At 36.2% G+C, this 15,693-nt stretch overlaps 1 protein-coding gene across 2 annotated transcripts in view; it reads right to left on the minus strand.

Annotated features, from left to right (window-relative positions):
* The window catches only part of LOC145252771 (THO complex subunit 7 homolog), a 285,927-nt gene that overhangs the window by 81,918 nt on the left and 188,316 nt on the right, over positions 1–15,693 (minus strand). For both annotated transcript variants that reach the window (XM_080112684.1, XM_080112685.1), the window contains exon 3: positions 8,403–8,530. In XM_080112684.1, coding sequence (XP_079968810.1) covers positions 8,403–8,530 — 128 coding nt within the window. The remainder of the gene's footprint in view (positions 1–8,402; positions 8,531–15,693) is intronic.

The raw sequence follows: 15,693 nt of genomic DNA on the forward strand, positions 1-15,693 counted from the left end.
GTATGGAAATAAAAAATTTAAAAAAAAACGTTTACAAGTGTTTTTCATATAGATGTACATAATAATACTTTGATAAGTATGTTTTAACTTAAATAGGGAAGGTATAATAAAATTGTGGGGTCTGCATTCGCGCCTGACCTCCATAGAATGGAAATAGGCACAAACTTTAATAAAGACTTTTCATATCTATCTGCATAAGTATACTTTGATAATTATGTTTCAGTTTGAAGAAATATGGTATGATAAAATTATGGGGTGTTCGTTCGCACCCGACCTCCATAGAATGAAAATATGTCACAAAGTTTAACAAGGTTTTTTAATATAGATCCACAAAATATTGTGATAAGTGTTTTAGTGTGAACAGGTATGGTACAATAAATTATGGGATTTATCTATTTCATTATTACTTTCATCATATTTTGCTTTGGTTTTGATACCCCCAAATTCGAAGCTATCTCTTTACAACCTTTCCTTTTCATAAACTATCATACTTTCATAAATCGGAGTCCATTTTCTGTAGGCTGTTTTTGAACCCAGTCAATGACGGGTACTTTTGCTAGTATATATATATATATATATATATATATATATATATATATATATATAAAGAACAAAGAATTAATAAAACATGTTAAAAACACATTAAGAAGAGTTAAAAACATTTAATTTTCAAAAAGGAAACACAAATTAAGTGGATTGTCTTTAATCCGCGGAGTTTCGAAAGAAATATTTTCCTTCTCATCAGAAGGTAGGAATTAGCAAAATGCGGAATCGGATTCTGCTTGCAAAGTATTTAATGAAACTACAAGTACGCCATAGAGCTTACTTGGTAAAAGTTAAAAAATAGTGAAGCAGAGGGAATGGGGGAAAAAAAAGAAAAAAATGATTTTATATGAATGGATGGTCGGGTGAAGAGTAGAAAATCCAACAAGAAAAGATAGTTAAAGTTCAATATCCAGAAGTAAAAATCCAAAGGAATTGCGTTACTGGAATACATACATTATAGATATATACTAGCGGGGGTACCCGGCGTTGCCCGAGTGTTTGTTTCCGGGACGGGGGGGAGGGGGAAGTTTTAAAAAATGTTATGGTAGGTAAGTAGGAAGGATCAAACCCGGAGTCATGAGTAAAAGTAGGAAAATAAAGTGTGAAAAAAAAAAAAAAAAAAAAAAACATCTGCAACGTTAACAGTTCGGCCACCAAGAAAAGTCCATTCCAGTTGTTTAGGAAAAAAAAACAAAAAAAAAAAACGACTACGGTAGGTCGGCGCAAACGTGAAAATATAATGTGAATTGTCCAGCACGCTAACCACTACGCCACAGAGCACTGCAGCTTAGTTTAGTGATTTTAAATAACTTCACATGAAAGAACTATGAAGCCAAACCGGTGTTCTCTTCTCAACTGTTCCTTGTGAACGATCCCCAAACGGTGTTAAGTGGTGGCAGGGGGAGGAGGAATTTATTAGAGAGAAAATATTTTACCACTTCCATTGATCTTAACCGATTTTGCCCGTGACTTCTCAGCAGAAAAAGTATAGAAATCTAAGATTATCGAGGAATTTGAGAAATAATAAGCCTATAACACACCTCAGATATTGTTCTGCCGTTTGTGCATATTATATTTGCATGAAATATCTTGATTTTTAATCCTATTAATGTCAAAATCAGACGAGAAAAAATGAGTTCATTTTATTTATATAGAGATAACTTGAGTTCCTTTAGCTATAATTGAAACTGAAACCAAAACTTATGAAGAATTTTTTGGTAAAATTATTTACTACAAGAAATGGAAGTCCATAGCAATTAAACGACAGTCACTTAGATGTAAGCGAATTTAACACTCCATCTTCGGTCTTTCCATCCTTCTTGACTATTATAAAAATCCTTGCCTAGTGTGTCAGCAATTGTGAAGATGAGACTGTGGGGACTGCATTGAAAAGTGATTACCACAACTGCTGCAAAGCAAATGGCTCTAATTGCTTGCACTCTCTTTCCCTGTGCTTCATTTCAATTCACCTTTCTCCTCATTCCCCAAAGCAAGTAAGTTTTCACAGGAATGTGTTAACTCAAAGTAATTTCAACCAATGAAAATCGTTCTAAACCCCCAAGAAATAACAAGTCTATGTGAAAATGGTAAGCCAGTGCAAAATTAGAAATTCCAATAAGAAAGGGTCAACAAAATTAGGGTGCTTTTATTTTATACAAAAGAAAAAATATTGAATTTCAAATAAATTAAATGGTACCTATATAATTGTCATGTCTCAAATAGTAACACATCCAAAAATTACTGAAAACGATAAGGTAAAAAAATAATTATTAATGAAAAACTGTTTTCAATAAAGTTTATATGCAGAATAAATTTTGTCCAACATTTTGAATTACGTTCATCACATGATGTAAGAATTTAATTATCTCTCCTGTCAACTGATCTTTTTTAGTAAACGTAATATGGTGATTTTGCTTCCTTTCACAATTTATTTTCATTAATAATTATTTTTCTACCATATCATTTTTTGTAATTTTTGGATATGTTACTATTTGAAACCTGACAATTACAAATTATTGGCACACCGTGTTATACCCTATTAAAAGTCGGGGGAAAAGAAAAAATTGTTACCTGGTGACTCTTTCTATTCTTATATGATACTATGAGCACCCCCTCCTATCCAAATGTTGGGAAGTAAAAGAAAAAGAAAAAAAGGAAAAATCTATAACCAAAGAAAATAGGAAATAGGGTTTATCAGTAGACAATGGATTGGAAGTTGTTCACTGGGGTTGACAAAAGAAACTTGACAGGGGATTGGGTTAGGGTGGAGCAATGATTGTGCCAAAACAACTAAACAATGGATATAGATAGATTTAGTTTTATGACGGTGGGAGCAGTTTGCAGAGGCTACGTCAGCTGGCATAGGATGACTCAAGAAGAAGATGTTTTGCGACGTTTTTACGACAATGTGTCCAACCGTTGATGATGGGGAGCGTTTTTGCAACGAACAACAAAAGTCAGAGTCAAGAGTCAAGTTGTGATTTCTACACAGTTGAAGGCAAATCATAGCTTGGACCTGATCGAGAGAGCTTGAACAGACCGAGATGAATTGATCAACTGCCTGACAAATCTAGCCTCAACATTAGATGCACATGTAAATCTTAGCAGGTAGAGGGTTAGTGATGTCACACACACACACACACACACACACACACACACACACACGCAAAAAAAACAAAAATGCAACGAATATTTACAGAAAGTCTCAAAGTCTATGTTTAAATATTGATGTGGTTCCTAGAAAAACTCAAAGATGCTATTGCCGCCCAAAATGGCCTCTACTCAGGCCAGGGATCATGCCATAACACAACTAACTGAAAAATACCTGTCATGATGTATCTACAAGAAGACTCTTACTCTGATCTCCAGATGTAAAATGAAGAGCAGGTCATCTGCATGGCAATCATTAAAAGAGTGTGTGTGGGGGGGGGGGCTGATCGATAAGGGACTGAGGTGCTGTCAGCAATAGCCAATCGAGAGCTCTGTAGCTCAGAATTTTGTTAATGTTTCAACTATGTCAACTGACATAGGATGACAAGAAGATGGCAAAATCTATGATTCAGCAGATATTTTTCTTCTTACATATCATCATGTCTGGTCTCCTTGTGTTGCACAGTGCATTGTGCGGAAACACCTGCAGGTGTTGAATTGTCAACAGTAGCAGAGGCCGGATGTACTCATTGATGGGGTCACAGGTTAAAATTGTTGACATTGCAGGTGCATCGGGAAACTCGACTCTGATATAAACAAAGCGGGTAGTTTGTCAGAGGCAGAAGGAGAACAGGCAGACACATGTCCGGCTGTTGAAACACAGCTCAATTGTCTCGACCACCGTCAACCGTCCTCACCCTCTGTTCCACGTCGTCACTAAGTTTTTCTTGTGCTATACGCGAACAGTGATTTTAGTAGTTGCAGCATTTTTTGAAAACAGGAATAAAGACATTTTTTCTACAAATTGATTCGCGTCTGTTTGGCCGGAGAGTACTGAGGAACGCATCACTTGCTTGGATGAGTTTGTCCGTTTGTACATATGTGACAGACAGGGGTTGGTGCACACTCCCTCACCCAGAAATGCAAGAAAGAAAAAAGATCAGAACTAAACGCTGTTCTGTTACAGATCAAAATAATGATGAACTGCAGAAGGCGGAGACTCCCGAAACACTGAAGAATGCTAGGCAGATATGATTGTTTTATTCTTAAAGTATCGTTGTGTGCCTGGGCGACGGCAAACAACCTTGCCGAGAGAAAGAATTGACTTATAAATTCCATTATTTTATGAAAGCGACAACTTAATGTCACTTTGAGAGACGTAACAAAAACATAATTTCATTTCCGATGCCAACGAATGACTCAGGGTTGTTTGGCAGTTTGTTGCAGTTACCAGACCAACGAGGTCACAGGCTTAACCTTTCGTGAGAACAGCGCCTGCAATCCACAGGTGCAATTGAGGGAAGATGCACCTCCCCTGAGGTGATGTAACTAGTTCTGATTGGTCCAGGAAGCGGCCCCAGCCGCTTATATATATATCACGCTATATATCACCCATCACCTCACTATATGAACGGGTCCCCGCGTCGAAACTGGCAGAATCAAGCTGAGACTTTGAGAGAATCAAGCCCAATCGAAGAGTTGTCACCCCCTCTTCGTCCCCGCTTCTTTCTACCACCATACAGAGAGAAAGAAATTAATCTATTGCTATTTTTTTGGCTCAGTGGAGTCTGTCAAAATCAACATTGAATTATGGACAACTGTATATAAGTATATATATATTGTATATCTTATCTTGAATTAACCAGTAGAATAGCGAATTGAATTTGTCTTTTGTGTGCATGAGTTGATTCCCTTCCAGCATGACGGATTGACGAAACAGCGGCATATCACCGCAATCGTGAAATCAATACCAACCAAATCGATTGACAAGTCCTGCTACACTGAGATACCTTGCTAAGGATCCCCTGTGAAGGACGAGCCCAGGTCACATCTGGTCACCTGCGACGGGCATAACTTCACATGTGGAGCCGGTTAACCAAAGGTGACTGATGTAACCAGTAAAAGAAAGAGTCTTGATCAGCATGCCACCAAGGACCGCCTCGATGGCATGGCATGTTAGGAGAATATATCTTTATGAAAGAAGTGTTCAACCAAGCCAAGTTGTAAAGTTGCAGTAGAGAAAGGCGACTGACGTAACCAAAGAAAGTTCTAACGTAGCGATAGTAAAAGGTGACTGACGTAATCAGTGAAGGAAAGAGAGAATCTCTATGAAGGAGAAGGGTCCAGCAAAGCTGAGTTGTAGTCATGGTGTTGAAAAGCAACTGATGTAATCATTGAAAGCTAAAGAAAATCTTTGTGAAGGAGAAGCGTCCAACCAAGCCGAGTTGTAAAGTCGTGGTAGTGCAAAGACGACTGACGTAACTAGTGACAGAAAGCTTTGCGAAAGAGAAGCGTCCTGTAAAGCCGAGTTATGAAGTCGCGGTGTTGAAAGGCGGCTGACATCATGAGAGGAAATGAGAAGTTGATCTGTTCACTTTTACGTATTTGATGCATTATTTTAACTCACATGCTGAGTAACCTCTGTCTGTCGGATGTTTGATGAACTCTTTGTTTGCCTTGTTTTTATTTTCCCTTTGGATGATATAAACGTATAAAAAGTTGATCCTCTTCATTTGACTTTTGAAGTTACTGTTTGTCATCTCTTCATTTTTATTTATGCCATGCATGACGGTCATGGCATATTTATTTATGCCTACCAATTGTAACGGTATCCTTATATCTCCCACAAGAAAAAAAAAATTGATTTTACTTTTTAGGTGATTTTAGAATTAACATTGCTAAATTGTATTGGAATCAGGAAAAATATTTGATTCATCACATCAGTAGTCTGGGGTGAAGATTCTGATTACATTTCTTAAATTTTCTAATTCCTTATAGTTTTTTTTTTATCAATAGTTACCAGTCATTTATATCACTGAATGAATTCCAGGCTTAACATATGGTTGGTGCCACTAATGGAAAAAATCCATATGATTTTTGTAAAGTACTAATCTTCAAATGACACATGTCAAAATTTGAGTCCAATCAGATTATTAGCTTTCAAATTAGAGTTATTCCAGTGAATCTACTGTTCCAAAATCTCAAAACAATGTAAAACTCTGAATTTTATGTGTTGATAAAATATTACTTTCTGATGGTAAAAAATACTGTTCAAGCAAAACAATAACTTAACAAGTGTTATTTGGAAACAACAGTTAAGAGGTTGTATGTTGACTTTTAATGTGGTTGTAGATACATATGATGCAGAATTCTCAGATCGCTCAAATTCAGCAGCTGTCCTGGAAAACATTAAAAAAAAAAAAAAAAAAAAAAAAAAAAATCGACAAGCTTGTTTTCAACTTATTGTAAATTGAAGTTGCATATGATAGAGAAGCTGAAGATATTAGAAGGCAGTATGTTGAACATTCGTTCAAGGAATAGCTCCGTTCAAAGCGAGTACTGTGTTTGCTCGATGATTTAGAGCATTTTTTTTCAACCAAACAAAAAAAAGGAGTTTTTGTTTCAATCTATGACAACATGAATTCACCGCAACACTCAAGAATCAAATCAGTAATCAGCTGAGTGGACCACAGCACCTGAAAGCCATCCAAAATCATCATAGACACAAACATCAGCAGGCCAGGTTTTGGTCTCCACATTTTGGAATACGTAAAATATTTTTTTCAGTGATTATCTTTAGAAAAGAAGAATCATTCAGAGCAAATATCATATAGCATTTTTGGTGCAGTTGAAAGAAGAATTAAGCTTCACTTTTTAATCTGGCCACTGATTCCTATTTGAATTGATCTGAACAATACAAGATTAGCTTTTATATTATTTTATACTATATACTTTATAGACTACTTCCAGTCGTTGAATACTCTCTGACTGTTTACTATGTATACCCACTGGTTTGGTAATTATAGGCATTTAATTTCTTAATTCTTACATTGATTGCCAGTGACCTTGAGGTAAGATGCTAGTCTGTGAAATCAAGGGTGACTTTGCGATTGAGTTCAAATCTCCTGAGCAGCAGTAATTATCACTTCCTAAATTGATGATTGCTTATATATATACTAGCATTTCAGCCCGGTGTTGCCCGGGTGTTTGGAGGTGTATGTTGAGCAAAACAAAAAAAAAGTGGTAGTAGGAAGGCTGGCTCAAACTCATACCGCAAAGGAGGAAAGGAATGGGAAAAAAACCTGACATCTTTGCTGTTACGACCACCGTCAAACCGGAAGTGACATAGGTTTAAATTAAGGCTAGACAATCGAAAGGAGAGGATGACTTTCAAAAATATTGGCGAAAAAAGCGACCCCTCCCTTGTAGAAAAGTGCCCACTTGAAGATGAAGATATTAATGTTTTTAGCCAATTTTTCGGTATTTATCGTCTGAAAGGTCAAACTTCAAAACGATACTGATCTTGTAAAAATCCATCGCCTCTGTCGAAAGTTTCAGGCAAACATGCAAACATACATACATGCATACATACATTTATATATTGGTAACTAAAAATTTTTGACCCAAACTGATTAAAAAGCTTGCCCTATCTCTGAATACCCTTTAAGAAAAATTTCAAATGTTTAGACCAGAAATTGTCTGACTAATTTGATAGAGACTGCAGAGGTCAAATTTTCAACTTTGACCCCTATTATGACTCCTTAAAACTTATTGTTTTGGACTCAAATCAAGTTATTAAGTTAGATCCATGTCCAAGGAACCTATATCTAAAATTTCAATTGTTTATACTCAAAATTGACGGAAGAGTTTGGTAGAGTTCTCAAAGGTCAAATCGTTGAACTTTGACCCCTTACAGCCAAATTTCTGACCGAAAATGGATTGAAAAGATTTTCCCAAATCTCAGTACCCTATATATCAAATTTCGAGTCTGTAGACTTAAAAATTGACAGTGCTCGTCAGAGCTTCAATCTCTGCCCCCCCCCACCAATCTTTCACAAAAAACACCCATCTAGCTGAAACCACTGTCAATAATTTTCCCCACTCTTTATCTGTGCCTAAATCAAAACGTAGATTCCATGAACAAAGTTTCTTTCTTAGAACTGCACACCTGTGGAACTCTCTTCTTCTTGCCTGTTTCTCAACTGGCTACAACTTGGTTGTCTTCAAGTTCAACATAAACAAATTCTTGATGAACTGCCCTCTTAAGTAATCCAATTTATCAAATTTCGATTACTACGATGTTATCGCATTGATTACTGTACACTCAATAATCCGTATCCTCGAGTGGCTTCCAGGCCTTGATAAGTGGGGACTCCTATGTAAAAAAACATGGGCTAGAACCCTCTGAAATGCCCAAGAGTACTTACCAATTTCTTGGTTTAAATGCTCATATTTCTTCTGTTCCCGAAGGTTCATCTCGTAGACCAACACGGATTTTTCCATGGTGTATTCACACTGGGCCAAAGTGGCCAACATGCGTTGGTATGTCAGGTGACTGAAAAAGAGTGCAACAGAAATGTGAAAAAGGCAACTGTTTTAAGGAAAAGGAATAGCAAGAGAGACATTAAAAGAAACCAGATTTGTAAGCTGAAAACTAAAATGAAACAAAGAAAAAAGTGAAAACGTAAAAAAAAAAACAAAGAAAAAAAGAAAGGAAAAAAGAAACTATTTTTGCATGTCAACTTAAACGTTTTTTCTTTTTTTAAATTATTTTTTTCTTTTTTTAAATTAACACTACTTGCTGATAAATCTTAATCTTTTGGTTCCAATGTTAGTTTTTATTTTTTCATTTTCATTGAGTTGGAGTTCTCAGAAATCAAGAGGGCTTCCTACCTGGGATTAACATTTAAACTCTATATGAGATACATAGATATTTGAACATTCCATTAAAGTTCTTTATCTCTCAAACACTGAGTTTTGAAAGAATAACATCAATGATCTCCCAAAACACATCCTAAGATCATTCATAGACATTTATGCTGACAACACTAGCATCTATGGCAACACATCAAAGGCCATAAATAACCAAGTTCTCTCTGATTCTGTCTCCTTTGATCTTCAGCACGTGGTACAATGGGAAAAGAGGCTGATTACTTTTAATGCATCTAAAACCAAGTTTCTATTTTCACATCATCAACGCTCTGATCCCCATCTGGCATCAATTGAAATGAATGGCTTTCGTCTTGGGGAGGCTCCATGTTTTGACAACCTTCTGGGCTTGACCTTTACTCCTGATGTGAAATCGAACACATACATTAAATCCATTGCCAAGGCTGCTGGAAAAATGATGGGATCCTTCTATCGCTCCAGTAGATATCTATCTGCTAGTGCAATTCTCTATCTATATAAAAGCCAAGTACATCCAAGGATGAAGTACTGTTGCCACATCTGGGCAGGAGCTGCTAGAAAGATCTTATCCTGCCTTGACAGTTCAAAATAGACTTTGTAGCTTAGTGTGGGATGCCCTTTTCTCTTCCTTGCAACCTATTTTCCACAGAAGAGACGTTGTGAGCCTCTCTCTGCTTTATCGTTATTTTCATGTCAAGTGCTCATTTGAGCTCCAATCTATGATGCCCACCCCCCTTGCCAAACTTTCATTGTCAATAATTTTACCCACTCTTTATCTATGCTTAAATAAAAACGTACATTCCATGAACAAAGTTTCTTTCTTAGAACTGCATGCCTGTAGAACTCTCTTCCATTTGCCTGTCTTCCAGCTGACTACAATTTGGTAGTCTTCAAGTCCGACGTAAACAAATTCTTGATGAATCGTCCTCTTAAGTAATCCAATTCATCAAATTTCCACTACTAACGATTACTATGATATTATCCTATTGACTACTGTACACTCAATAACCCTTATCCTCGAGTGGCCTCTGGGCCTTGATAAGTAGTGCCTTCTATGTAAAAAAAAAAAAAAAAAAGCTGAGAACAATTTTCCACTCCCCAATTGACCATTTTAATGTTATAGTATGTATTTTTGATCTCTTGATCTTACTGGATTCCAAGATAAGAATTTATCTAGTCTGGTGGCGTATCCAGCTTTGTGCTGTTACTTGAAATCACTTGAAGAAGGTGTACCATTCTTCCTAAAAGCCAGTGTGGGTTGGCCATACCAAGGAGATCTCATTTGTGCTGCGAATACTATGTGATTTTGAATATTTGGTCAGGGTTTACTTCTAGGGAAAAGTATCCTCAGGTCAGGTTGTCCAGACAAACGCCTGTACAGAAAGACCTTAGACACTCGAGGGTAGTGTCTAGTAGACATTAGGAACTTACTTGTGTTTTATCACTTCTGTATCATTCCATTATTTTTCTAATATGCTAAAATTGGTTTTACACAAGATTTTGCACGAAATAGTATGATCATGAATACAGAAAACTTTCTGAAGAAGATTTTTTTTTAGAGGGCTGGTTTGTTCCCACCAAGAGGCTAAAACATAACCAAAATGTAATTTTTTTTTCAATTTATTTTTTACAAATAACTAGAATTTCCATCATTAGATTTCATTAAAAATCCATGAAAAAATTTACAAATTTAAAAGAAAAAAAAAAAAGAAGCTCCCCCCACCTCTATTTGTAAAAATTTTCTTCAAAATCCACTAATACTGGGTGTCCAAAAAGTCACTGAAGAGTTTTGAACTTAAATAGATTCTCTATTTTTGCTATCTTTCTGTAATTTTAACACAATCGGATTAAGACATTTTTTTTAATGCAAAATTCAAATCTTTATAAAAAATATTGTCTTTTAACTGTTGCCCATTTTCAACCTTGCATATTTCTTTTCTTTCAAAATCATTATTCCTGACAGATTGCAGAATTTCTGGATTGCAATTCAACTCCCTTATTTTGTTCCTGATGTTTTCCTTCAATTCTTCTAAGGTTTGGGGTTTGTTAACAGACTCTTTCTTTAAGATATCCCCACAAGAAAAAGTCAGGGCTAGTCAAGTCTAGGGAATATGGTGGCCATTTGAATTGCCATAATGAGAGATAATGTTGTCACTAAAGCATTGCCCAAGAAGTTCCATGGGGTCTCTCACCGTATGTGCCATTGCCCCATCTTGTTGGAAGCATAATCTGGGCCTATTTTGAATTTGTGGGCACAGAAAGTCTATAATCATAGTCCAGCCTCTCTTTCCAGTAACAATAACAGCGTTTCCATCTTGATCTTAAAAAAAAAATAAGGTCCAATAATTTTCTCCTTCGTTACTGCACACCATACAGTGCACTTTATGGGATGCAACTGCTTTTGATGAATTGCTCTTGGATTTTCAGAGCCCCAAAATCTGTAATTTTGTTTGTTAACGAATCCATTCAAATTAAAATGGGCTTCATCTGACATAATCAACTTTTGCAGAAAATTGGGGTCATTTCGGACAAGTTCTTGCATTTGAACTGCATATTGAACCCTTATTTGAAAATCTTCAGGCTTCAAGTGTTGAACAAACTGCACTTTATAAGGAAAGAGTTTTAAACTGTGCAGAATATTGTGTAGTGAACTTCGACATATCCCAAGTTGTATGGAACGTCATTAAATTGAACAAGCTACACTTCATAAGGAAAGAGTTTTAAACTGTGCTGAATATTGTGTAGTGAACTTCGACATATCCCAAGTTGTATGGAACGTCATCAAATCCATGTTTCAGGATGTTGCTCCACACTCTCTCGCAATCTTTCCCTATTTTCATTTGTGATGACGTTTCGAGGTTTGCCGGCTCACAGAAGATCAAGTACAGCTCCTTGATCTTCAAATCAGTGCACAATGTTTCGAATTGTGTTCTGACTTGGGCTATCTCTTACATGAAAATGCCGTCGATAAGCTCTTTGAGTCAAAACAATTGATCCCTGATTTTGGCAAAACAATTTCACAACTTGCGTATGTTGTTCAATGCTATACTTGTCCATAATTAATTTTCAAAATATTATCTGTAAAATATCTGAAATAGAGAAAAAAAATAATCATCAATGGTAAAATGACAAAGATTTTCAACCCTTCAGTGACTTTTTGCACACCCTGTAGTGGTGAGCAAATATTTGTTTATATTATTCAAGTAGTAACGATCACAAAGGGAAACAACTCATGTTTTACTTATTTTTCTTTTTCTTCTACTTCACTGCTTAATAGTATTTTCAGTGAGTCTACTTTTTTTTCTAGTTTTAACTGATTGGATCATTCTTCTTTGGTTAGAGTACATAAAAGAAATTTCTTAGCTTAATAGGAATAAGGTGACCCATTGGGTCACTCACTGAGCTTGGGTTAGATGGTTTTATCAGGAAAAAGTGAGTTTGCAAAGTTAGTTAAATTTTTTTGTTACTAGGGATCATTGCTTATCAATGGCTAAAGGTTACTCGAGGGTAAAGATTAATTGAGTATCAGGTAAACTGAAACAACACTGATGATGTTGGAACTTGGGCAGTATCTGATTATTTTAGAAAACGGCTCAACAAGAACTTATTTCACATTAGATTTGAAAACAACTATGTTATAGCCAGCTTGGTAGCAGCCTCGCAGTATTGTGTTCCATAGATGGACAGTTCTAGGAAAGAAACTTTGCTCATAAAATTTTCATTTAGTTTTAAGCACTGACAGAGAGAAAGGGAAATTATCGACAATTGTTGTAGCTAGACAAGTATTTATTGCAAATATATTGCAGGTGGGGAGGGGGGAAGCTCAGTCAAGCACCTGCTATGAAAATAAGCAAAGATAGATTCTCAACATCTCTCCTGTGAAAAAAAAAGGAAATAGGGAGGCAAAAAGACTCATCCACTAGATTTCAAAGACGGTTTTGTATCCTGTCAGGGCAAGAAAAGGGTGTTCTGAGCAGCTCATCCTGAGATGTGGCAACACTATTTGATCTTAGGGCGTATTTGGTTCTTCTATATAGATAGAAAATGGCATCGGGAGGGAGATACTTTCTGGAGCAGTAGAATGATCCAACCATTTTTTCAACAGCTTTGGCAACGGATCTGATGTAGGTCTTCCATTTCAGCTCAGGAGTGAAAGTCAGTACCAAAAGTTTGTCAAAGCAGGGTGCTTCCTCAAAAAAAGAGCCGTTTATTTCGATTGGGGCCAAGTAGGGATCAGAGCGCAGGTGGTGAAAAGATAGAAGTTTGGTTTTGGAAGCATTAAAAGGTAACTAGCTATTTTTAGATTTCAAACAAAAAACAAAGTCTTTCTATTCACAATATATTCTTTCTTCTCTTTTTTTACTTTCCAGTTATGAGTTAAATAGCAGTAGTACTGTTGTGGTACTATGGATATCCCCCTCACCCCAGAGTGTTAGGAAGTGATTCATAAAAAAGGGAAAAGTTGCTGGAAGTAAAAAAAACAAAACAAGTGAAGCATGCATGGTCCCCCATAAGTGCAGAATGAACGAGGCATAAAAAATGACTAAGTTCAGCATTTGCCTCCCAAAGTCCCCAGGGAACGTCAAATCCTGGTGAAAATGAACAAACGGTGCAGTTTTAGGCCTTAGCATACATAAATCTGAGTTCTGCACCATGCAAAAAAAGAAATGACTAAGTCCATCATTTGCCCTCCCCCACCACTCAATTTAGCCCCAAAAGTCCCCAAGGCCTTAACATATTTAAATTTGAGTTCAGCACCACGCAAAACTGCTAAATAGACATACACAGAAAATTTTGCACAAATATGGTAAAATAGTCCCAAAAATGGAGTGTTTTTATTGGCCCTAAAAGAGCCCCTGTGGCACATCCAAGAGTTATCACGAAGTATAGACAAACAAAATTATATAGAAATCAATTACAACTTTTCAGAAAGTTTTATAAAAATCCAAGTCATCATTTTATTTTTTTAATAAGCACAAAAGTGCCAATTTTAGCCATTTTCACCCATAAGACACCCCCAGGGAGGCAACCGGAGTTTTCTTGGAAAATCCATTCTGTTATTTTTTTACTCATATCATGTTTAATGTTTGTGCAAATTTTTTTTAAATTCCAAAGCGTTGTTATTGAGAAAAGTGCAGACAGACAAATGGATGAACGGACAAGGGTGAATTCACAGGTCCACCCTCTTTTTGTCGGGGGGGGGGGGGGTTAAAAAAAAGTAATGACAATGGTTAGAAATGATTCACCAAGATACACAAAGACAGTAAGATGATTACTGGGAAGTGGGAAGACGAGTCAGCTAGGAGTAGCTGAGTAAGACAAAAGATCCAGATATGGGAGTTTCGATCCTGAAGTTAATACATTTAAAGTTTTGAATTAGTTTAAGACAGTTTTTCAGTTTGCAACAGTTGACAGCAATTTGTAGCAGTTTTAGCAGATGAGATGATAGTGGTCCAGTAGTTAATGATATGGTCTGATGACCTGGGTGTTACAAGTTCAAATCCAGTTCATTCCACAAAAAAATCACTTTCACTTAGAATGTTGGCAACCTTCATGTGGTCCTTTCCGTAAGTACTTGATGTCTTTCTAGAAAGAATTCTTACTAGAAAAATATCGGGGAAACCAATGCCAACAATAGAATCTTCAGATTCATACAATATGATGATGAGGAGATGAATTAATTAACTGACCGACAAAGATACCTCGGCAGACAATTATCAACAGACAACGTTTGGGGGTTATTTATCAGACACACTCAGAGCACAACTAATCTATACACAACATGTAGGAGTTTGTGTTTTCCTTTGAGTTTGTTCTGTTTTATTTTTTTTTATACTTGTGAACCAGTGCTCGCACCCTTGGAAAATTGGCAAGTGTCAATGTAAGAGAATATGACATGGCTAGAATGAGAAGAAAAATAGAAAACCAAACAGTGTTGGAGTTGGCAGTCATGAGGGTCACATGGTCTTACACTGTGGTGATATTTTCTTTTGTTTATAATGGCCTATTTCAATCTTTTTAATAACATCAACTCAAGAGAGAGAGAGAGAGAGGAAGGTAGATGATACTGTATAGAATAAGACCAGGGGTGTGGGGTCAAGCAAATTACAACAAGAGAGGGTGAAAGTGATAGAAAGTTATAAAGAGATGAGTCACTTGATGAGTTAATTGTAAATTGCAACTAATTGGAAGCATTAAAATAAAAGTTTTTTTTTCTTCAAAACTTAATCCCCAAAACTGAGGAATACTTTAGCATGTAATTTGTGTGATTAAAATATACAAAGAAAAAGCCTTAAGGAAACAAACGTTGATTAACTCTGCTTTAATAACAGATTCTTTTTTTTAATATTTACTTGGGAGTTATCACTTATCAAGGCCTGAAGATTACTCGAGGATAAGAGTTAATGAATATAAGGTGCTAGTATAGTAATTGCTAATGGTATAAATTGGGTAGAATTTGATTATTTATGGGGATGGACCAACAAGAACTTGTTTACATTAGATTTGAAGGCTACCATGTTGTATTCAACCGGGAAGCAGATCAACAGAACTGTGTTCCACAGGTGGGAAGTTCTGGGAAAGAAGCTTTGTTCATGGAATCTGTATTTAGATTTAGGCACAGACAGAGAGTGCGAGAAATCGTATATAGTGGTTGTAGCTAGTCAAGTGTTTTTATGAAAGTTTGTGATGAGGGGACACTATACATTAGAGTTCAGTCGAGCATAAATATCTTAAAAAAAAAAAAAAAGAAAAAAATGTAGCTGTTATCTCAGATCATTCTTTACTAAAATCTCTCTGTCTGATATGTTG

This window comes from Euprymna scolopes, chromosome 29, assembly GCF_053919585.1.
Source record: "Euprymna scolopes isolate OS-2025 chromosome 29, ASM5391958v1, whole genome shotgun sequence".
Classification (NCBI taxonomy): Eukaryota; Metazoa; Mollusca; class Cephalopoda; order Sepiida; family Sepiolidae; genus Euprymna; species Euprymna scolopes.